The sequence below is a fragment of the Schistocerca cancellata genome, chromosome 4, assembly GCF_023864275.1.
Source record: "Schistocerca cancellata isolate TAMUIC-IGC-003103 chromosome 4, iqSchCanc2.1, whole genome shotgun sequence".
Taxonomy (NCBI): Eukaryota; Metazoa; Arthropoda; class Insecta; order Orthoptera; family Acrididae; genus Schistocerca; species Schistocerca cancellata.
Genome location: NC_064629.1, coordinates 597,352,053 through 597,377,693, shown reverse-complemented (window position 1 = coordinate 597,377,693; position 25,641 = coordinate 597,352,053). Strand labels below are relative to the sequence as shown.

The 25,641-nt window shown below is 41.0% G+C and overlaps 1 protein-coding gene across 1 annotated transcript in view; it reads left to right on the top strand.

The window, feature by feature from the left end:
• LOC126184871 (egalitarian protein homolog) overlaps positions 1 to 25,641 on the top strand; it is an 84,311-nt gene that overhangs the window by 17,459 nt on the left and 41,211 nt on the right. Inside the window, exon 2 of the mRNA XM_049927489.1 lies at positions 6,647 to 6,727. Coding sequence (XP_049783446.1) covers positions 6,647 to 6,727 — 81 coding nt within the window. The remainder of the gene's footprint in view (positions 1 to 6,646; positions 6,728 to 25,641) is intronic.

The following is a 25,641-nucleotide window of genomic DNA, read 5'->3' as shown; positions in this document are numbered from 1 at the left end:
AGAATTGTGTAAAGGAATGCTAAATTAAATTAAAAAAAACTAGTTTCTTGTGAAGAAATGGAAGAAAAACTAAGTATGATTACAAATTAGTTTTTGGTTTCAAGCACTGAAAATAAATTTGTGAACTTTCCACTGTCTCAAGGAACAGTTTACAGTGCTCATCAACATGATTATCATCAGCCTTGAGATAGAAATGGAAACTTCTGGCAGAATGTAAATAGTTTCCATCTTATGTCAACTCAACGTTTAATACGACAAACATCTAGGTAATGGTTCCATTCTCATCAAACAAATCCTCTCATGCAAGTCTGGCATGATGTTCTTGATGAAACTATGCAAATGTGTGGTACATTACGAAGTCTGGAAAAAATGCCTGGAATTGAAAGGATGTACATTTTATTTAGACAGGAAGAGAAAACATGTTAGAGAACCATTGAGTTAGCTGGCTTCGTGCACAAGTGTTGCCTGCAACACCTGTATGCAATCATAATTACATTACATTAATTACCTCGAAGAAAACGGTCTATTGACACACAGTCAGCACGGGATTAGTAAACATCGTTCCTGTGAAACACAACTATCTCTTTATTCACATGAAGTGTTGAGTGCTATTGACAAGGGATTTGAGATTGATTCCGTATTTCTGGATTTCCGGAAGGCTTTTGACACTGTACTACACAAGCGGCTCGTCATGAAATTGCGTGCTTATGGAATATCATCTCAGTTATGTGACTGGATTTGTGATTTCCTGTCAGAGAGGTCACAGTTCGTAGTAATTGAAAAGTCATTGAGTAAAACTGAAGTGATTTCTGGCATTCCCCAAGGTAGTGTTATAGGCCCTTTGCTGTTCCTTATCTATATAAATGATTTTGGAGACAATCTGAGGAGCCGTCTTCGGTTGTCTTCAGATGTTGTTGTTTATCGACTAATAAAGTCATCAGAAGACCACAACAAACTGCAAAACGACTTAGAAAAGACTTCTGAATGGTGCAAAAAGTGACAGTTGACCCTAAATAACGAAAAGTGTGAGGTCATCCACACGAGTGCTAAAAGGAACTCGTTAAACTTCAGTTACACGATAAATCAGTCTAATCTAAAAGCCATAAATTCAACTAAATACCTAGGTATTACAATTACAAACAACTTAAATTGGAAGGAACACATAGAAAATGTTGTGGGGAAGGCTAACCAAAGACTGCGTTTCATTGGCAGGACACTTAGAAAATGTAACAGACCTAAGGAGACTGCCTCCGTCCTCTTTTAGAATACTGCTGCGTGGTGTGGGATCCTGACCAGGTAGGACTGATTGAGTACATTGAAAAAGTTCAAAGAAAGGCAGCATGTTTTCTGTTATCACGAAATATGTTAGAGTGTGTCACAGAAATGATACAGGATTTGGGATGGACATCATTAAAAAAAAAGGCTTTTTCATTGCGACGGAATCTTCTCACAAAATTTCAATCGCCAACTTTCTCCTCCGAATGCGAAAATATTTTGTTGACACCGACCTACATAGGGAGGAATGATCACCAAGATAAAATAAGGGAAATCAGAGCTCGTATGGAAAGGTCTCATTTCCTAATCTAATTCCCTCAGCATCACCCGACTTAATCCGACTACATTAAGGAGTTTTGCTATTTGGGGAGCAAAATAACTGATGATCGTCGAAGTAGAGAGGATATAAAATATAGACTGGCAATGGCAAGGAAAGCGTTTCTGAAGAAGAGAAATTTTTTAACATCGAGTATAGATTTAAGTGTCAGGAAGTCATTTCTGAAAGTATTTGTATGGAGTGTAGCCATGTATGGAAGTGAAACATGGACGATAAATAGTTTGGACAAGAAGAGAATAGAAGCTTTCAAAGTGTGGTGCTACAGAAGAATGCTGAAGATTAGATGGGTAGATCACATAACTAATGAGGAAGTATTGAATAGGATTGGGGAGAAGAGAAGTTTGTGGCACGACTTGACCAGAAGAAGGGATCGGTTGGTAGGACATGTTCTGAGGCATCAAGGGATCACCAATTTAGTATTGGAGGGCAGGGTGGAGGGTAAAAATCGTAGAGGGAGACCAAGAGATGAATACACTAAGCAGATTCAGAAGGATGTAGGTTGCAGTAGGTACTGGGAGATGAAGAAGCTTGCACAGGATATAGTAGCATGGAGAGCTGCATCAAACCAGTCTCAGGATTGAAGACCACAACAACAACAACAACATGGAAAGGTACAGGTGTTCATTCTTTCCGCGCGCTATGCGAGATTGGAATAATAGAAAATTGTGAAGGTGGTTCAATGAACCCCCTGTCAGGCACTTAAATGTGATTTGCAGAGTATCCATGTAAATGTAGATAAGCCATTATCCCTACTTGAAACTTTGTTTCGAAATAGTGGATATATTCCACGTTGGGTAAAATATAGCCACATGGAATTGTTCATCAATTTGTAATCATCTGCATTTTGTGTTAGAAAGTAATGAAAATTCCAAGAAACACTTTTAAATTTGACCAGTGCCTCAAGTTAGGTGCAAGGGATGGTTAAAGAAGAAGCGAATATGCAAAAACAGGTGGAAGGGCAAGGAAGGTGCATAGAAAAAATGGTGTGGTTGAATAGGACAGCAGTAGTGGTAGAGAGAGAAAGAAATCTAGGAGAGAGAGAAACGAGTGTGGTTCAGAGTTGTGAGAGTGGATGCAAAACAAGATGCTTACAAAAGTTGAAGCACTAGCACAGGGTGGTGGGAGGAGTCATGCTATGAGGGGTTGTTCATTTCAGATAAGAGGAAGTTAAAAGACCATCGTGATTTTTGTAGGGGATTAGTGAAGGTTGAACCATATTTATTATATTGCAAGAGGATTTTACATGGTGCACTTCATATGTATCTCCAGAGACTGACTTCTTTCTCACCTTTCTATTACACTTACGGTTCCTCTATTTCTTATAGACAAAAAATGTATTATGAGAAACTGATTACAATCAGACATTTTGTTACGTACAGCTCAAAAGAATGTATCTTGAGTGGAACAGTTGTTGTTATTAACAGTAATCACATTTGGGAAGACAGGAGTTCAAATCTCCATCTGGCTATCAACATTTAAGTTTTTTGTGGTTTTCCTAGCCAGAATGGTTCATTTGAAAAGGATATCCTTCCTCACCCTTCCCCAATCAGAGCATATGCTCCATCTCTAATGACCTCACATTGACAGTATTATAAATTCATCGCATCTGTTTTCTTGGGTTTATTTGGCTTGTTACACTAACATGATATTTCTCATCGGTTGACGCTGTCACATTTATTGACTACATAAGAAACCAAGTAGATTTTAGAGTCACATAAGGTGACTACAGTATCAGGCAATTAGTTGGACAGCAGATACATGGGTTGGAAGTTAAATGGTGGCAATTATTTATCCACAACCGATACAAACGAGTTACATGTTTGCTCCTGTTACTGTCCTTCAAAGTAGTCGCGAGCATTGTGTAGAACCCATTCCCAGTGATGTGGAAAGTGTAGTATACCATTAGCAGAGCCTGTTCTGCTGATGGTGCGAATGGAGTGGTCTACTGCCTGTCGAATCTCTGGAGCAGTTCTGAAGTGAATGCCACGAAGTGGTTCCTTCATCTTCGGAATCAAATCAAAGTCACAAGGACTTAAGTCCGGGGAGTATAGTGGATGGTACAGTACTTCCCAGTCCCATTGGCCAAACAGAGCAGCCACAGCTTGCGCTGTATGCGTACGTGCATTTTTGTGCAAAATGTTGGGTGGGTTGCGCAGAAAGTGTCGCCGCTTCTTTCGCAAAGCTGGTGGCAGGTGATGCTCCAAAAACGAACAGTAATACTGTGCTTTGACGGTCTGCCATGGAGGAATGTAATGCGTTAGGATAACACCATCACAGTCGTACATGGGAATCCCCATAATTTTAGACCGCTCCATTTGCACCATCAACAGAATAAGCTCTGCTAGTGATATACTACGCCTTCCACATCGCTGGTGAGCACTTCAAAGGACAGTAACAGGTGCAAACATGTAAATCTTTTGTATCGGTTGTGAACAAATAGTTGCCACTATTCAAGTTCCAACCCTCATATATATTGTTGAATAACTGTAAAATGCATGTACTAACAGCATTAACAGGACAACAGTTATTAGTCCCAGCCCAGCATGAACTTGCACTTGTTGCTTTTGAATTATTTCAGTGTCCTAATACAGTTGACGTTGGTATTTCTCTTTCATCGTGTGGATATACAGCCGCAGAATCAAAAATGTGTGGTGTCTGTTCTGTCGGACGTGTCTGAAAGAAGACGTACCACACGTATAATAGTAATTATGCCTTGACGGCATTTCATGTTGTTTTCAGTGTGAATGCACCTCTTGCGAGAATCGAGCTAAATGGTGTGAGCAGTGAGGATGGTGGACAAGGGGGATGCTACGTAAGTAGTGTGCAGGAAGTTGGGAATTTGAGTTGGATTGGGAGTGTGCTCGGATACCCAAAGTGGTTAAGGTGACTGTTCACATGAAGCAGAAAATCTGGGTCCGAGTCCCAGTCTGGCCTAAATTTTCACTTTTAGCCATTGAATTATTTCAGTGCCCTCATGCGTCTGATTTCGGTATCTCTCTCTCATCGAGAACAATAGTTTTACTTGTCTTTGTATGCCTGCACACACTGTTAGCAAGTTAAGCCTAACCTTATCACTGAAGGTTGCTTCATACTTCATTTGAATTGCCTTCCAGAGTTCTGGGCAAGCTTGACACTAGTTGTGTGTAGATACTTGTTATGTGTCAGTGAACCTACATAATTTTGTATTCAGTACTATAAGAAATTTTTGACATCTCTGCCATTGGATCCAGTGTTATTCTGAAGTCCTTCCTTTGAATAGTGACATATGTGTTTATCCAGACTTACTCAAGGGAAGAGCCCTGGACTGCTCTATATTGAAGTTAAATCCAGATTCCCCCTTAGACTGTTTGAATCAATCAATCAAATATGAAGGACATTTTCAATTGTGCGTGTGCTGTGACATTTTGTAAATATCCCTGATAAATTAGATTGAACAGCAATTTCCCATCCATCTGAATCTCTCTCTCTCTCTCTCTCTCTCTCTCTCTCTCTCTCTCTCTCTCTCTGTGTGTGTGTGTGTGTGTGTGTGTGTGTGTGTGTGTGTGTGTGTGTGTGTGAGTGAGTGAGTGAGTGAGTGAGAGAGAGAGAGAGAGAGAGAGAGAGATTTTTGTTATGTGGGCATCAAGCCCATATATTAGGTATATTACCATGTTGTTTAATGTTTCATCTCTTCATGATGGAGACCTTCTGCAATGTTGTAAAGACACTGTTGGTTGATTTTCAAAGTAAAACAAGCTTAGCCCATGTGTTCTTTAAGCAAGGTGTTGTTTTTTTAAGTAGTTTCTATATACTCTTGACCGTACAGGGTGGTCGGAGTCAGAAATTCCCGTTACAGACTTCTAGGACTTGTAGACGGGAGTGAGTCCATCGTATTTTGAATAGGAACCCTTGTCTGGAAACGTCATCCAATGAGACTACAGAGTGTCAAAGTTATAGGCGCAGGCATCTGTAAATGTATGTATACACGGGGTGATTCCGTGATGATTTTACAGACTTTCTAGGATGATGGAGAACGATACATGTATTAATTTGAGGTAAGGATCTCTGTACCGGAAACAAAGAAGTCTAAGGTTATAAACGAAAACCATTCTGATACCTCTGACACTTCTTGTGTTGCAAAGGGTGTGGGGCTGGTAACTTTCAGTGGTGGTAGTGTGGACAAAAACGAGAAAATATGTCCAGTAAATGTGGGCTCTTAATTGCGTACCTGAAGAGCTATGACCATTTGCTCATCTTCGCTAATGTAAAACACATCTCCTCTACTGAGCAGGTGTATATAGCTGTTAAGGTATGCACTTTAGAGCCCACGTTTATTTGACATTTTTTCTCGTTTTTGTACAGACTACCACCACTGAAAGTTACCAACACTCTTCGCAACACAAGAACCGGTACAGGTTTTCAACTGTCAGAGGTATCAGAACGGTTTTCATTTATAACATTTGACTCGTTCGTTTCCGGTACAGGGATCCTTACTTCAAATTAATACATTTATTGTTCTCCATCATCCTAGGAAATCTGTAACTTCATCACGGAATCACCCCGTGTATACATACATTTACAGACGCCCGCGCCTATAACTTTGATGCTCTGTAGTTTCGTTGGATGATGTTTCCAGACACGGGTACCTATTCAAAATACGATGGGCTCACTCCCCTCTACAAGTCCTAGAAGTCTGTAACGGGAATTTCCGACCACCCTGTATGTGTACGTACTTGTGTATACTCCTGCTCCTGCAGTGCTAAGCAGTGGACACAGGTTCTTTGTGGTATTCAACCAACTCACTTTTCTGTAGGCAATTTTTGCTTATTATTCTATGTTGAAGTTATTTTCTAAGTTGTATGTACTTATTAAATTTAGTTTTTACTACTGCCAGTGCAGTTTGACTTGGTCATCGGACAAGTGTTCTCTACCTATGAACACTGCATTAGGGGGGAGACTGATTTTCAGCTGTACTGACTTGGCCTTTTATTTAAAGTTATTACTTGCACAGTTTGCATTTTTTTTGTTCTCCTAACAAATGTTTTATTTTTTCAGGTTGTTCACGATTGCCGAAATGACAGTGTCAATCTTTTCAACCAGTTTGGTATCACTCTGAAAAATGTTTTTGACACACAGGTAACTACCAAACCATTATTTATTTATTTATTTATTTATTTATTTATTTATTTTTTTTTTTTTTTAAGTTTGATGTCTGTGAAAAAGAAGTGACTCCGCAGTAATAAAGCAGATGAAGTTGTTACCAGGTTATTTTTATTCATAGCCGAGGGAGTCACACTGTAGCATTAATGCTTAATGTTGTTTCCTTTGGGTGAAGTAACATGGAGATAAAATGGACAAGAAAGTCACATGCAAAACCCACAACTGAGAAAATGTTCAATTGAAGGTATGGATTTTGCAAGGTGTGCAGTAGACTGCATTATGCTGGTATTGGGCAGTACTGAACTATATTTGACCAGATGGAAGATTTTTACCCAGCTATTGTTTTTCTTTCATTCATTCACCATCTAAATTTATATTCTCATTTGAGTTATGAATTAATAGTTGTTCATTCTTCATGGCAGCCTCATAGTTTCTCATTTCTAGAAAGAAAATTTCTGCAGTTCTGGAAAAATTAGCAATTCCTCGAGACAATTACATTTACATGTATAGCCTATCTCCATTCTGTTCTTCATTGTAGTAGGGGAATGTTGGTATATTTTCTTAAATGGGGGGGAGGGGGGGGGGGAAGAGAGAGAGAGAGAGAGAGAGAGAGAGATGGGGCAGGGGGGTAGCCCCCCCCTCACACACACACACACACACACACACACACACACACACACACACACACACACACACACACACTCTACTGCCGTTACTGTTGATTTAAGAAGTTTCTGAAGAGGATTGTCCTTTCCACACTATTAACTTCTTCAGGACTCCAGACCTTATTTTCCACATTGCAACTCACAAGGGAGTGGTCCAGTCTGACGTGTTGGAACCTACCCTGAATTTTTTGAAACACGAAGAATACACCAAAAGAAATGCACAGTAAAAACTTTAATTGCTAAGGTGCACAGCTAGAACTTTGAAAAAAATTTAAAGGTACTTAGTTTTGCCACATGAAGAAGTCTGTGTCAAATCATTATTATTTTTGAATAAATTCCAATTCTTATTACAGCTAAACTGTTGCAGATATAATTGTTATGCAAGTGACTGGCAGAAGAAACAAAATCAAGGGAGTGTCTTCTGTTAAATTACAGATGATGTCCATCTTTCGGGACTTTGATTTGTTGACATGAAATATTTATATAGAAATTCCTGTAGCACAGTTCATATGATAATTTTTGAATAACGTATATTTTACTAAGAATTAAACAGTTCTTTGCTTATTCTGTGTAGTTGTCACAAAAATGCAAAGCGTGTATTGCGTAACAAAAACAAATATTTTCCTAGACAAGGCATGCCCTATAAAAGAAAAATTAATGCATTCGGGCATTTCAATGCAACTACTATTTCATTTAGACAGAATCGGCGTGAAGTAAGAAATGGTCAAGGTCGTTGTTCTGCGTATTTTGCTGTGTACTAGGAATACTTGATCAAATTTGTAACACGTGATTATGCAGACTGACAGTACACAAATGATTGAAGTTTAACAATATTGTTGATAAACCTGAAATGACAAAGAGCTATCAAAAATTATATTATTCATCCATTTTTTGCAAAATGGTTTACATTGTTGAGAAATTCCCTTATTGAGGGGCTGAATATCACTGTTGGTTGTGGGTGGAATCCTAATGATATAAATAGTCTTTTCATTCTCCTACAGACAGATGTGTCACTATGTCCAGATCAAGAGTCCAACAAGAGCAATGGATTATTCTCTGAAACTGTTAAGATGATGTTTTGGGTGTTGTATTGAAAATCATTCTCGCCCATTTTACCAAATTTTGCTATTTCCAAATCAGGACATTTGCCAGTAAACAGTTCGATTTTTTAAAATAATTTTTGGTCCTAATTTGCCATGAGGTTACTGAAGACAGGTATAAAGCTGCAGAAACAGTAATCCACTGATACTTATCACTGGCAATGTTGTATACAAATGTGTCATAGCATTCATCGACTGAATAAGTAACTGCCTTCTTTTTACTCAAAATGGTGAAGTGCAGTTTGCCCACAGTTCTTGCATTAAACCTGACTGACTGGCTTTGGAAACAGCATATCAAAGGATAGCAAGAAGTGATGAATTTGTCTATAGTATTAACTATTAATGACATCTCTACATGTTTAGTTGAAGTAAACATAATTTTGTGACTGTTGCCTGTATAATTTTCTGAGTCCATTTAACCAGGCCAAAGAAGCCTGGAAATCACTAATGTTCATCTTGCTTGCAGTTCATTGACTTCCACATGCAGTTCCAAATCTTTCAGATAGTTTTTCTTTCACACTTCTGCTAGTTTCATTTTGGTGGATATTTGTACTGCATGAAAATCTTTCTTCCATTTACACGTCACATTTAGATCGTATGAAATGGAACCAGCTTTGCAGGCAACTTAACTTTAAGCGTTTTCTCCCTCCTTCGTTTAACGAAAAATGTTACATCATTTTGTCACTGAAAGCTATTCTCTCCATGTTCTTTTTGTGCTAGGAAGGGACTGTGTGTTTGCTCTGTACTTTAATTATCCAACAATCATCATTTCAAACACAGTTCACCAAATTGTCACTGTTGCTTGCTCGTTGTTCTAATGTCACCACACTTTCTGACAAAATGTCAGCATCATTCAAATGAATGTTCAAGAAATTAACTAACAAATAACACATATGTAGTTTTCAGGAAAAGAAAGCGATTTTGATTGCATACCACAGTGTTCTTGTTTTATCTTTGCGAGGTGGAAAACATTAAGTGGCTGCTACATTATTGTGAAACTCTGGAACGTGCACAAAGAGAGATGCTATCAAAAGCATATACAAAGAAAATTAAACAACGGAAAATCCAGGATGGAATGTAACAATATTACAATATTATGAGAAGGAAAGTTGCTACTCACCATATAGCGGAGATGCTGAGTCACAGATAGGCACATCAAAAAGCTTTCAGCCATTGGGCCTTCGTCAACAACACACACACACACACACACACACACACACACACACACACACACACACACACACACACAACTTCAACCTCAGGCAACTGAAATCACACTGCCAATGTGGTTTCAGTTGCCTGAGACGGCAGTTTTGTGTGTGTGTGTTTTGTTGACAAATGCCTTAATGGCTGAAAGCTATAATTGTGAGAATCTTGTTGTTGTGCCCGTCTGCAACTCAGCATCTCCGCTATATCGTGAGTAGCAACATTCCTTCTCATAATATTGTTACAAAGAAAATTAAACAGTTTTATCTCCGTTGTTAATACCTAGTGATACCGTGAAGGTAACAGCTAATTATCATGGATATTAAATGAACCACAAATTCAAGTGAATAGTATATATGAACAACTGCATCAGTGAATCTATCAATGGAAACCGAAGTTTTCTGCATATATTACGATTACATTAAGCCATTTTATCTGTTTACCAATGTGCCCTCAATCAAGAATACATGCCTGCGCCTGCTGTGTTGTGCATATGCTGCATGCTACAGCTATGACAGGGGTTTACATTTCTCAAGCCCCCTATATAAAAAAAACCTGTAGTGTGTCTTAGTAGCTAAAATTTTGTAAATGCATTTCTTTCGGTGTGTTCTTCATGTATAAAATAATCTCAGGGCAGGTTTTGACATGTCAGGTTGGACCATTCCCATGTCAATGGAAATAAAATGAGTTCAGTTGCATACAGCCTGCCAGAAACTACAATTTAAGATGATTGGAAATGCATAAGGGTTACAGTAAAAGATACCTGAACCAAAATTTTAATTTTAGGAACATAGGAAGAATATAGGTTTTGATGAGGAATGTGCTGGAAGTGTTGCAGGTACAAAGACGAGAAGAATGAAATTCCCACAAACCCAAATGAAAGCAAATTACTTTTAACTAAAAAACAAAAATGTTGTTGCACTATAGTAAGAAACAGAGAGACAGATTAGAGTTCCAGACTTGTGAGATGCCCGTTGAGGAACCGGCTTAGAAGAAGTGAAAGAAAATATGCAGAAGCTAAAATGGTATAAAGCAAGAAGTGAAAAATGGTATAAAGCAGCTGGCAGCAACTTAATCCTGGTATATAAAAAAAGGATATCCATTTATCCATAGAAGCTAAAATGGTATAAATCAAGAAGTGAAAAATGGTATAAAGCAGCTGGCAGCAACTTAATCCTGGTGTATAAAAAAAGGATATCCATTTATCCATGCCAACTGCAGGCCCGGTAGTCAAAATTTTAGTATTACCTTGATAAAATAAAGATATTCTCCTTGTCCCATTTGCAGGTATGTGTCTGCAGTCAAAAGCACACATTAAATCTCCACACCTCAGTAACACTGGACACCAACAGATTAGCCAAACAAAATGGCACAGGTGTGGGCTGCTCTAGTGGTATGACATGGTACTGTGGTAAGAGAGTGGTTGGTTTAAAAGAGGGGGGAAGGAACCAAACTACGAGGTCACCGGTCCCTTGTTCCGAAGGAAACAATGCCAGAAGGGTGAGAATAAGACAATGAGACTTACAACACAAAACAGAATGAAATGAATAACTACATTAACGACTGAAGGGCAACAAACACTTAAATGAACAAAAGGGGACAAGAAAACCACTAAGACTCAAGAAACAGGTAGAAGAGATTACAACAAGAAAGCAGGTTACCATGGCTGGCTGACCACGAGGATAAAAAGGGAAAAGCCAGCCACTCTGCAACACGTTAAAATCTCCACCCTATAAGCACTAGGGTGGAGGATACACAGGGACAAAGGATATGTGCTAAAACTTAGTGCAAATGATAAAACTCACTCTCACAAATAAAGCGTAAAACTAAAGCTGCTGTTGAGGCATTGTCGCCCAACACCAAAGGTAGGGTGCTGGGAAAGTTAAAAGTCCGCCGCAGAGTGGCTAAAAGTGGGCAGTCCAGCATGAGATGAACGACTGTCATTTGTGAGCCACAGCGACACCGAGGTAGGTCCTCGCAACATAGGATGTAACCATGTATGGCCAATGCGGAGCCGACAGAGAACCACAAAGTCCCTGCGAGAGGTGTGCACAGAGGTCTTCCACACATTCATAGTTTCCTTAATGGCACGCAGCTTGTTGTGCATACTGAAGTTATGCCATTCCGTCTCTCAAAGCCGCAAAACCTTGCGGCGTAATACTGAATGCAGGTCAGTTTCAGAGAAGCCGATCTCCATAAGCGGTTCCTATGCAGCCTGTTTGGCCAGCCTGTTGGCAAGTTCATTGTCTGGGACTCCGACTTGACCTGGGGTCCAGACAAATACTACTTAACGATTGGACCGTTCCAGGGCACAGATGGACTCCTAGATGGTCACTACCAAAGGATGACGAGGGTAACACTGATCGATAGCTTGTAGGCTGCTCAAGGAGTCAGTACACAAGATAAATGGCTCACCTGGGCATGATCGGATGTGCTCAAAAACACAAGATATGGCCGCCAGTGGTGCAGTGAAAACATTGCAGCCATCTGGTAAGGAGTGCTGTTCTGTATGTCCTCCATGAACATAGGCAAAGTCAATGTGACCACCAGTCATCGAGCCATCGGTGTAAACCATTTCATGGCCCCGGTACATGTCGAGAGCCGAGAGGAAGTGACAGCAGAGTCACAGGGTTAACTGAGTCCGTAGGGCCATGTGAAAGGTCCAAGGCCTAGGTGTACACTGTAACTTTCCCTGGCAAACTCACACTATTAATAAACTAAAATTTATTTGTACCATATACGCCGCTCTGAGCAATTTGTATATACTGTAATTATTTGACAAAAAATATTATTGAATTTTGTGTAAAAGACATTTGTTATTATTGTAATATTTTTTTGTAGTAATATTCTCTCTGTATTTAGGATGGTAATATTTCTATATTCATTATGTAATTGCGAAATGTGTCAATATCTGCGATAACAGAGATGTGAAATTTAGCCAGAGGAAAATAATGTTATGAGATTACAAAGAAATGTTAATAGTCAGCAGTAGTATAAAAGCACCACATACTGTGTATTCTTTGGTCATCTCCGTGTAGAGCTGAATGCGAGAGGAAGCTGTGATGAAGCGTTTTATGAATGGGTAGACTTCTTTTGTCTGTATCTAGATTTAGCCGCCATTAGAGGAGAAATTACAAAATAATGTGAGTTGAATTATTGTTGGGTCTAAATATATCATAATTTATCAAAAGTGTGTATTATTAATGTAATTTAGCTTGCCCATGTCATCTATAATATTTCTTTAAAGAATTTTCAGCATTTTTAGCGGTGTTGCTGGGCTGTGCCGTGACCGATCGATTTGCAGCGGCGGCACATTTAAAAAATTGTTCCGCTAAAGAAAAATCAACCAAACCCGTAAATCGGGAACAGATAAAAATTAGCAGTGAATTAAGAAAATGTTCTTCTTTTGCAGCGATCCTGAGACTGATGAATTTTAAACTAGTTACACATTTGTGCATTCGTAGGCGGATAGTTAATGTCGAAATTTAACAATTTTGGTTCTTTCAAATAACTTAAATGTATAGCGAAGTATGTTTTATCAGTGATAATTAAATGTCGGCTTGGCAATATTTAACCATTTTCTGCTAATAGAGACAGTCTTGTGTTCCATAGCTAACGCCGGGAAAGAATTCAGTAAATATTTAGATATTTAAAAAAAAAAAAAAAAAAAAAAAAAACACTGCATTTAGAAAATGTGTGCCAAGGCCGAATTATGTAAAGGATTTAATTCTCAACTAAATATTCTTAATCAGTTAATATGAGTTCACGTAATTTTTAAATGTACGTAATTCTTTTGAAAATGAATTTTTATTACCACACGTAAATAAGAGAAAGGTTCTACAACAAAGTTCGTATTTACAGAAGAAAGTTAAAGAAAGGCAAATTAATTAACTAAAAAACAAATTAATTATTTATTATTCTTTAAAGAAAAAAATTTCATGCATTGTATTTCATTAAAACACCATGAACGTGTTCGTGAATGAACCTCAAGTATAGGTGGTAGAGGCAAGGACTCCAGTTCAGAGAGGGGATCACACACGAACTGCAATTGTAAGTCCTGACCTGGGCCACCGATGACGGAGATGAACTGCCGTGGGTGAGAAAAGGAGATGGTAATTCAGATGCGCAGGAGAACTACAAATGTGTGCAACGTAACTGGAGAGCAAATGTGCACGCCTAACCTGCAATGGAAGGACTCTGGCCTCCACCAGGGCGCTGGTCACCGGACTCGTCCTAAAAGCTCCTGTCGCTAGGCGAGCGCCACAGTGGTGCACTGGGTTGAGTAAACACAACACTGAGGGTGCCGCCAAACCATAAACCACACTCCTGTAGTCAAGGCGGGATTCAACAAAGGCTCTAGAGCTGCAGCAGCGTAGAGCGATCTGCACCCCAGTTGGTGTTGCTCAGGCAGCAGAGGGCATTGAGGTGCTGCCAGCACTTCTGCTTAAGCTGACGGAGGTGAGGAAGCCAAGTCAATCAGGTATGGAAAACCAGTCCTAAGACTCATTATGTCTCCACTATGGTGAGTGGATCGTCATTAAGGTAAAGTTCTGGGTCCGGACGGACGGTATGACGCCGGCAGAAGAGCATAACACACAACTTAGCGGCCAAAAACTGGAAACCATGGGCTAGAGCCCATGACTGCACCTTGTGGATGGCTCCCTGTAGGTGCCGCTCAGCAACACCAGTATTGGTGGAGCAGCACTAAATGCAGAAGTCATCTGCATACAGGGAAGGTGAAACATACAGCCATACAGCTGCTGCTAGACCATTAACGGCCACTGCAAAGAGAGATACACTCAATACGGAGCCGTGTGGGACCCCATTCTTCTGGATATGGGTGAAACTATGGGAGGCACCAACTTGGACACAGAAAGTACAAAGCGACAGCAAATTGTGGATAAAAATCAGGAGCAGGCCTCGGAGACTCCACTAGTATAATGTGACAAGGATATGTAGCCAGGTCATGTCATACGCTTTTCGTAAATCAAAAAAGACGGCAACCAGGTGTTGGCGTCTGGGAAAGGCTGTTCAGATGGCAGACACAAAATTATCAGTGGTAGAGCGACCCTGGTGGAAGCCGCCCTGACATGGAGCCAGTAGACCACATGACTCCAGGACCCAACCCAACTGCTGTCACACCATTCTTTCCAGCAGCTGACAAACAACGTTGGTGAGGCTGATGGGCCAATAGCTATCCACATCAAGCAGGTTTTTACTGGTTTTAAGCACAGGAATGGTGGTGCTCTCCCGCCATTGTGATGGAAAGATGCCATTGCACCAGATCTGGTTGAAGATGAGGAGATGTCACTTGTAGTCAAATGAGAGATGTTTAATCATTTGACCGTGGATCCGATCTGGCCCAGGAGCTGTGCCGGGTCAATGTGCAAGGGCACTGAGGAGCTCCCTTTCTGTAAATGGGGTGTTATAGGGTTCACTGTGGCGTATAGTGAGTGAGAGGACTTTCCTTTCCATCCGCTGTTTGACGGTGTGAAAGGCTGGGGTGTAGTAGTCTGACACAGAGGCTTGAGCATAATGCTCAGCAATTGTGTTTGCATTGGTAGATAACACACCACTTACGTTAATGCCAGGGACACCTATTGGGGTCTGGTACCCAAAAGACGTCTGATCTTTGTCCATACTTGGGAAGGTGACGTATGGCACCGAATGGTCGAGACGTATCTCTCCCAACACTCCAGCTTCCGTCTTTTGATAAGCTGACGAAAGCGGGCATGGAGCCGCTTAAAGGCTTAGAGGTGCTCCAGGGAAGGGTGTCGTTTATGCCGCTGTAGAGCTCGCCAACGCTCCTTAATTGTCTCAGCGACTTCCGTTGACCACCAAGGGACCGCCTTTCGCCGGGGCACCCTAAAGAGCGAGGGATCGCGTTTTCCGCCACAGTAATGATTGTTGTTGTCACCTGCTCAACCATCACATCAATGTTACCATGTGGGGAAGAGTCAACTGTGACCGAAGAGGTGAAAGTTTTCCAGTCTGCCTTGTTTAAAGCCCATCTGGACAGGTGTCCGTGGGCCTGACACCGGGACAGTGACAGGAAGATGGGGAAGTGGTCACTACCATACAGGTCTTCATTTGCTCTCCACTCTCCAGTGGATAAATGGGAGAAGTTCTGGGCTGCAGATGGATAAATCAATGGCCAAGTAACTACCACGAGCCACACTGAAATGTATGGTGGCCCCAGTATTTAAGAGACACAGGTCGAACTGAGATAATGAAGTTTCACGTCTCTGTCTCGGCCAGTAAGCATGGTACCACCCCACAAGGCGTTATGGGCATTAAAATCTCCCAAAAGTAGGAAAGGTTTAGGGAGTTGATCAATCAGTGCAGCTAATACATCCAGGGGTACTGCACCATCTGAAGGAAGATATACATTGCAGAAAGCTATTTCCTGTGTCGTCCTTATTCTGACAGCCACAGATTCTCAAGAGGGGTTTGAAGGGGCACAGTTTCACTACAGACTGAGTTTAAAACATAAATGCAAACTCCACCTGACACTCGTTTATAGTCGCTATGGTTCCTGTAATATCCCTTATAGCCGCAGAGGGCAGGGGCCCGCATTGCTGGGAACCAAGTTTCCTGGAGGACAATGCAGAAAGCAGGTGTAAAGCTTAACAGTTGTTGTAGCTCAGCCAGGCGGTGGAAAAAACTGCCGCCTTCCACTGGAGGATGATGTCATCGTGAGACTGGGAAGGGATGGAACATTCAAGCAGGCGGTTTACGCTTCAGGGTCATCTGCAGCCACTGACTTTTTGTGTGAGCAGTCTATATCCATTGTGTCTGAGGGTCCAGTGAGATCCAGGTCCTCAGCAGCCGCCAGAATCTCTACCCCATCCTCAGATGCAGAGCTTGTAGGTAGCGGTGGTGTGAGTGCCACTGCAATTTCCTTGGTCATAGGGGTCTTCTTTTTGGACTTTTCTCACTGTTCCTTGGGTTTCTCTGGTTGGGAGGGCTTCACTGGTTCAGTCTCTGGGACTGAGGATGATCATGAAACCCTACGACCAGCTGTTTTTGGGCACTTCAACCAGTAGCGGGCGTCATCTATCCCATTAGCAGAAACCTGGGAAGGGAGTGGCCCGAGGGACCCCTTCCTGGTGAGAGGAGCTGAAGAAGGCTTGCACTTCTTCGGCTGAGAAGTGGAGATGGTGTCCATGATGGTTGGGGGGGGGGGGGGGGCAGTGCTCCTGAGGTAGGTGGTGCGGGAGCAACAGAGGGGGAAGTAGCGGCGGCGTAAGAGGAGGTCATAGCCACAGGGTGTAGGCGCTCAAATTTTCTCTTAGCCTCAGTGTGGGTCAGTCGGTCCAGAATCTTGTATTCCATGACTTTCCCCCCTTTCTGTAAAATCCTGCAGTCTGGCGAGCAAGGTACATGATGCTCTCCGCAGTTGATACAGATGGGAGGCAGGGCACATGGATTATTGGTATGTGATGGACATCCAGAATCTTGACATGTGATGCTGGAAGTACAGCGGGAAGACGTATGGCCAAACTTCCAGCACTTAAAACACCGCATCAGGGTAGGGATATATGGCTTGATATCACAGCGGTAGACCATCACCTTGACCTTCTCGGGTAAGGTGTCAATCTCGAAGGCAAAGATGAAGGTACTGGTGGCAACCTGATTATCCCTCGGACCCCGATGGACGTGCTACACGAAATGAACACCTCGCTGCTCTAAATTGGCGCGCATCTCCTCATGAGACTGCAAAAAAGGTCCCTGTGGATGATAATACTCTGGACCATATTTAAGCTCGTATGTGGCGTGATGGTAACAGAAACATCCCCCAACTTCTTACAAGCGAGTAAAGGCTGTGACTGTGCAGAGGATGCTGTTTTTATCAAGACTGACCCAGATCGCATTTTGGACAAGCCCTCCACCTCCTCAAACTTGTCCCCGAAATGCTCTACAAAAAACTGTGGCTTCATCGAAACAAAGGAGTCCCCATCAGTTCTCGTACATACGAAGTACCATGGTGAATAAGGTTCTCAACCACCCGTAGCCTGAAGTTCCTCCCATGGTGTGTCCAGGGAGGGGAGTGATTAAGTGTCGTACTTTCTTGCATTGTACTGAGACTTGGAACGCTTAGAGACTGTAGTTGTTTGATCACAAGCAAGTGACAACATGGTACGCTTCATTGCGCGTCATCCGCCCTGAGGCCACCTTGCAGGATGGCCATTGCTGGGAGTCTCGATGCCCCAGGATGACAGGCATCTACTCGTTGGCATACATGGGGAGTTAACGGCGCAGGCATCAGCAGAGCGATCCCAGTGTCATCAGGGGGGCTACAACCAACAGGGTACATGGCGGCCCCACCACAGTGGACTGGCTACCGTGCTGGATATGAGGTTCAAAGAAATTCATGGTCATCGTCGGCGCAAGAAGCGACACTGCATAGTGCTTGGTGGAAAACGCACCCAGGAAGGCGTCCACGCCCAAGAGATGGAGAATGAGCTGCACTGCAGTGCGACGACGAGAAAGTGGGCCAAAGATCTCAATGCACAATGGACACAATGCACCATGTAAGGCGTCCTTCCCCAATTGGCTCGCTCTTTGGGAAAAATTTGAAAAAATGGAGGTCAAACCCTATTGGAGACCATCACATAAAGGCCAAAATGTGAGAGACTCCTTTTAGTTATATCTTACGACAGGAAGGTATACCTCGGGCCTATTCTAATCCCCGGACCCACAGGAGGGCTGTGGTAAGAGGATTTCAATATGTTACAGGAATGCTGAGATATTCCCATAAGGAACAATTTTAATGTTTTTAAGGTGACAGTTAAGACTTTATGACTACCCCTCATAAGGTTGTATCATTACTCAGTTTTGCATACAGAATATTTACAAATATAGTTTTGTCAGGACATAAACCATATTTGGAAGAAAATCTTCATGCAGAAGTTGGCTTTGGCAGAAATAGATGAATGGTAAATAACATTGTCGTTTTACTGCCCCTTGTTTAAAATAATAATAATAATATGCTCACGGCGTGCATTCACTCTTCATAGACTTCAATATAGCACTTTATAGTATTAACAGAAACTACCTTTTGATGTCAATGAAAGTACTTTGCTTTCCAGGAAAATTTACCTATCTTGTAAAAATATGCTCTCAAAACTGCAGTTTTACAATTAATGTCCAAAACAGTCTTTCATTAATGGTCTTTGTTGTTTTTGGAGTCAAACTAGTGGATCCTATGTCACTTTCACTTTTCAACCTTGTTATGAGGTGGGACACAGGAAAATAAATTCATCAGCACTTGCAAGTAAAGCAGAACAGAAGTTTATCATATTGGCATATGGAGCTGATGTGGTAATCTTAGGCAGAAATGTGTAAGAAAGTAATTTAATCACTACAATATTATTAAGTAACATGGAATAAAATTCGAAATTAACACTGAAAAAAAAAATTTTCATCTCATGGCGAACTAATGCTGTGTGCACCCAAAAAATTGCAAAACTTAGTTCACTTACCTCAGATACATGTTAACTGCAGAGAAAAATGTTGAAGTAGTAAACAGTAGAATACAAAAGGTAAAGTGGTGTTATCTCAAGAAATTTAAAGTTACACATATACGTATAAAACTGTCATCATACTCGTTCAAGCAAGTGGTTGTAAGGCATGAACTTAAAATCAAGAGAGATGATGTTTGGAGAAATCCAAGATAGAGCCACAGTAGACTGTAGCAGACTAACAAACACACAAATCTATTCTTTAAATGGATCTCATATCCTAAATTAAAGCTAGTAGATGCAGTTGAATTGGAAACACACAGAAATCTGCAAGAAAGGAAATATCCATTAGGTGTGTACAAGATATCTTCTAGGACAAACACTAAGACTGTTTCTTTGACAACATCAAAGAAGATAAGAAAATCCAATGTGTGAGGACTACGAAATTAAATGCCATGACGAAACTACTGGATAAAGCACTGTGAAATCCAGGAGTCAAGAGTTTTCGCTGTGTGTGAACTTAAGTATTATTATTATTATTATTATTATTATTATTATTATTATTATTATTATTATTATTATTATTATTATTATTATTATTATTAGTAGTAGTAGTAGTAGTAGTAGTGATGATGATGATAATTCTACATAAACAAATGTTTAATTTATAATTCAGTGCTAGGCAAACTATAAATATTAGAAGAGTCATGAGGAAAATTTTAAATTCACTGAGAAGCAAAGAAGCCTGGAAATTAAGAAGCAATGATAAACAGTGTCAAACTATAGAAAAAACAACAGTAACAATGAGAAAAGGAGGACCAATTTTTTTGGACCTCCATACAGGATAAATGATAATAGCTTGACAAAACAGATATTCAAGTGTAACTCAGAAAATAAGTGTGCAAATAGCTGGTTCTCATGTTCTGCCTCAGTTACTCGATGCACAGACACTGAAAAATGATGTCACATTCGATCATGTGATTACACTAGACATAGGCAGAGGGTGGGAGGGGGTACACAGTCTCAACATTGGCTGGAGGAAGGGCACTGGACAGGAAGGAAGGAATATCAGTTAATTTTTATCCAGTTTTCAGCTTATTTGGCCATTGTCATGTAACCAAATGGTTATCCACTAAACTGGAAACCTGGTAGCAGTAACCATGTGGGGGAAAGAAACAAATATTTACTTTTCAGCTTAAAATACTCAATTTCGTTGCAATCCTGATGCTTTATTTATCACTTATGTAGAATTGTGAGATGGTGAAACAGCAGATGCAGATAGAATTGAGCAAGTTGTAGCTATAAAGTGAATGGTGATGTGTGTGTACAGTGGTCTGCGACTTATTGGATGTGTGTGTTGGCAGCCAACTTGTATCTGGAACTATTCATTATGGTCTGATTTCATAAACTTTTCTTGGAAACCACACATTCTTTACTACATTATTCCAAGTTTTGTTTTTCAAATTATTTGTGATAATCTATAATGTTCTATGAAATTTGCTGCCACAATCTTTTTTCTTCATACAGTACAAGAATTAACCAAATTTTTTATAAACACTATTTACTTTGCACTGACTATTAACTACTTAATTTTTATAGAGTATTCATACCTGAATATGTTGTATAAATTACAATGCTGGAATGAAGGGAAAGCAGTGCATCATACTGATGACTCACTAAGCCAGAAAATAGGCATGATTAACATGTTCGTAACATGAACCAGGTGAATATGCAAGCCGCAACACCTCAGACACAAGGTGAAACAGAAAGTATTCTGAGGAGCAATATGTACTTCGCCAGTTACATCAAAGGGTCACAGAATTGAACACTTGGTGAAGTGACACACCAAAAAAAGAAATGTTGAGTACAGCATTATTGCCATATATTCCCAGACTGATGGACAGAATTGGCCGTATATTGTGCAAACATGGCATAAAGACAATTTACAAAACCCACAAACCTCATGTTGGCGAAGGGAAAATGGGACCTACTTGCAGTGTCAGAAATATACCGCATACCATATACGAGGGCCGTTCAGAAAGTAACCTCCGGTTGATTTAAAAAAATACACCAAGTTAAATAAAAATATTTTAATATATACATCTTACAACTACATCTTTGCACTATTTTTCTACATAGTCTCCATAGCGATTGAGGCACTTATCGTATCTCTTCACAAGCTTTGAAATTCCTTCTGCATAAAAATCACCCGCTTGTGCCTGGAGCCAGCCTGTGACCACATCTTTGAGCTCTTCGTCGTCATCAAACCGCCGTGACCCGAGCCATTTCTTCAAATGCATGAAGAGGTGATAATCACTTGGCGCCAGGTCTGGGCTGTAAGGTGGATGGTTGATAAGGTCCCACTTGAAGGACTCAAGAAGGGCCGTTGTTCTGCGAGCAGAGTGAGGACGGGCGTTATCGTGCAAAAAAACGATACTGGAAGTCAGCATACCACGGCGTTTGTTCTGTATAGCCCGTCGTAACTTTTTTATTGTTTCACAGTACACGTCTTGATTAATGGTCGTACCACGTTCCATGAATTCAACCAACACCACCCCTTTGGCATCCCAAAACACCGTTGCCATCAGTTTTCTGGCAGAAAAATCTTGCGAGGCTTTTCTTGGTTTGGTAGGCGAATTTGAATGTGCCCACATCTTTGATTGTTCTTTTGTCTCAGGGTTCACGTACTTAATCCAGGTTTCGTCACCGGTCACGATTCTGTTTAACAATGGTTCTCCTTTGTCCTCATAACGTGACAGAAAGTCTAATGCAGAGGCCATTCTTTGAGTTTTGTGGTGGTCGGTAAGAATTTTGGGCACCCATCGTGCACAGAACTTACGGTAACCCAATCTTGCTGTCACTATCTCGTACAAGAGAGTCTTAGAAATCTGTGGAAAACCAGTAGACAACTCCGACATTGAGAAACGTCGATTTTCACGAACTTTTGCATCAACTGTCTGAACGAGTTCGTCAGTCACCAATGATGGTCTACCACTCCTCTCTTCATCATGAACGTTTTCTCGTCCACTTTTAAATAAACGTACCCATTCACGGACAACTCCTTCACTCATAACTCTTGGTCCGTACACGGCACAAAGCTCACGATGAATAGCTGCTGCAGAATATCCTTTGGCTGTAAAAAACCTTATGACAGCACGCACTTCACATTTGGCGGGGTTTTCTATTGCAGCACACATTTCAAACTGCCACAAAAACTAAACTAGCGCAGGTACGACATTCACTCGACCATGGCTTGATGCCGACTGACCTGTTGAGTGCGTGAACGCACAGATGGCGTCGCTACTCCCCCCACAACCCGCACTGTGACCGATTGGAGGTTACTTTCTGAACCGCCCTCGTACATGTGGAAAAGGCTATGTTGGAACAACTGGACAATCAATTGACACCAGGATCACTGAACGTAAGCGGCATTGTAGGTTGGGGCAGGCGGAGAAATCAGCTGTAGTAGAGCATGCGCAATTTGAGACAGACCACATAGTAAAATTCACCATCACTGAAGTTTTTCCTGTAGAGAAGAGCTATCACACTTGCTTGTTCAGGGAAGCTATAGAAACACACAAACAAGACAATAGCTTCAGTGAGAGAGAGGAAAGCCTCAAGGTGAATGGCTCCTGGAGTCTTGTAGCAAGGGGAGAACTGCAACAGTAATGACCGCGTAAAAGCCCTTTGATGTTGGCATGCCATGTTCATATAATCTGTGGCTGTGAGCTCAGTTCCAGTCCACCACAGCAGTGGTGGCTGAAGTTTTGACAAAGATAACCAGTCATGCCTGCGAAACATCAGAAAAATTATTGAACAATCATCAGCCGAAGAACCTGAGACTGAAACCAACAGGAAATTTGTCAAAATTATCAAACAATCTACCATTCTCAGTTGTAACACTATAGCCAGCAGCCGAACCAATGGTAAACCATAGTCACGGTCACAAATTTGTAGCTATCCGTTGCAGAGACAGTGTCTACACTACATATTCGATTGTTGAGTAATATACTGCAACACAAATTTGTCTAACATCACAGTGTTAAATCAACAGATATTGTTCCAGAGTTGTGCTTGCATTACTGAGTTTCCATTGTCGTTTCCATTGTCTTTTCCTATTGGGCTTTTCCTATTGCCCTGGAAATGAGATGCCGAGCTAAATGTGCATATTGTGTGTGACAAAACATCCACCATCCCATTCCTCCAGATTCACTGGTCACGTGCGTTGTCACCAAAGAGGGATAGAAAACTCTTGCGACTGAATGAACAACAACAGCCAAATGAGGAATGGAGTATACTGCAGTACATGGGGAGGTCGACGATTAAAAATAAAAAGAAACAAAAATAGGTTGATCAGTTGGCACAATGCAAAGGTTTTCTTAGCATTTTGTAACAAATACTTTTTGGCTATTTGTGGGGAAAAAAAGAAAGAAAATTGAAGCAACTACCCATCATGAGATGAGCATGGAGCCATGGAGCACACATGACACTGCTTCGTGTAGTTCTCTGCCATTGCTCTGATGGCAGTTCAGGCAGACAGTTCACAATGTGAAATACAAAATGAGTTGAAATAAGTGTGGAATTACCTTCGTAGGGTCAGAACAGTAAATTTACAACCTCGATCTCATATAAATGCGATTACTATTCATATTACTTCATCAGTGTGAAAAGAGTATATTTGGAGAATTTAACAGGATCATTCGGCACCAATCCTGAAAGTGAGTGAATGATCACGCGGTGCCACTCATTGTCAGCAGTATTGCCAAGTCTCAACTGCACTATCAATATGAAGAACTTCATGGACAACTCGCTATGTCCTAACTGCTATCCACAGCCTACTCCAGCCAGCCCTCAGTGGACTTGCCCTACTAGATACCTATCCAAGGCACAGATTCAAATCAACATTAGATTACACCATTGAAAAATACAAATGAGTTACACACTTATCTCGTTTGACTTGTGGTAAAAGCTTATTTTGACAAAACTAAAAATGTGTGCAAAGTGACTTTGTCCGAGATGTCAAAATATTATGCACTGTTGACCTCAAGCAGACTGTATATGTACAGTCTTGTGTCATACATAACAAGAATAATAGATGGATACCATGGAGTAAAAAATCAAATTTAAAAAAATTAAATGTATTACTATTGAAACAGAGCAGAAGAACTAGGCAAATGTGTAGTTGTGCACTTTCATCTATTTTTCTCCTCCAGATCTACCATACGTAATGCATGCTAGCAAGCTTTCTCATTACTTCCATAATTTTTCCCATCTTGTTTGATACCAAGATGTGAACAAAATACAGATTTGTGTTGTTGACACTTGCTTCGAATCTCTTCAGAGTCTCTCTCTCTCTCTCTCTCTCTCTTTGTGGTTTAACTTGAAATTTGCTAAGCAGACAACTATGGCTATTGCTGCAAGGTTGCTAGGAGACGTATGACACGGAGGGACAAAATTTGTCACTTATTTATGACAGTTAGCAGCTCAATTAAATTAGTACCTAAAGGAAGTGGTAAGATACAGCTTTTCAAGCAAACTGGAACAGATTTTGAAAGCAGCAACCATTTTATAAAGTGAGCACTTCACAAATATGTGGGCAAGGTATTGCTGCAGTTAATACTCTCATTGCCATAATTTTAGCTCAGGTAGATAGATTGAAACGTGAAGGGTGGGAACGGGTAATTTATGCATGAAACAACCTTGTTGGACTCAAGGAAGTTTACTTTTCTAAATAACTCATAAGTGGGTATTATTCAATAAATTTCAGTAAGATGGCAAGAAAAAGTCAAGCAACTTTAGCATGGTAAATCGGTCCCACACCCGCAAATAACTGTTATGACAACAGAGTTGCCAAACAAAGCCAACGACGTTGCAAAGTTCTCACTACAGTAGTGGCAAGAAGAAAGCATTTTTGTAGCTGGAATCCTGCATAATCCTACTGCTGCTGAAACAGAATGTGAAACTGATGCACTTTCAAGCTGCAATGAAGGTGAGCTAGGGACCTGCAGTGAAGCCTTCTCCCCCACTGCCATTTGCCTGTTTCGACAAGACTACAGAAAAGTGGGATAATTGGCTACAATGGCGTCTGCTGCGCTGCCAGGTAAAGGATACTGTCAATGCAGCTGATTGATCGACAGGAGCTCTGTCATATTGGATGATATCTTGCAGCAGGCATTGATGACAACAACCTGCTTTTCCAGAAAAGCAAGTCAGTGCAGACGGGATGGCCCAAGCACTCCCCATTGGGAGCAGATTCAGTATGGCCCACGTTTCTCATACAGTCTGCCGGACTCATCGTCCAGGGGTTGTCATGCTTGTGACAGAGACTCAGAGCTGTCCAGTGGTTGTCCCATAGACCTGAGTCCTCACATACTCTAGATGCTGCATGCGTTGCACTGGGATATGTCTTGGATGAAGGCTCTGGCACAGCATAATTTCTACTGCCCAGCGATCGG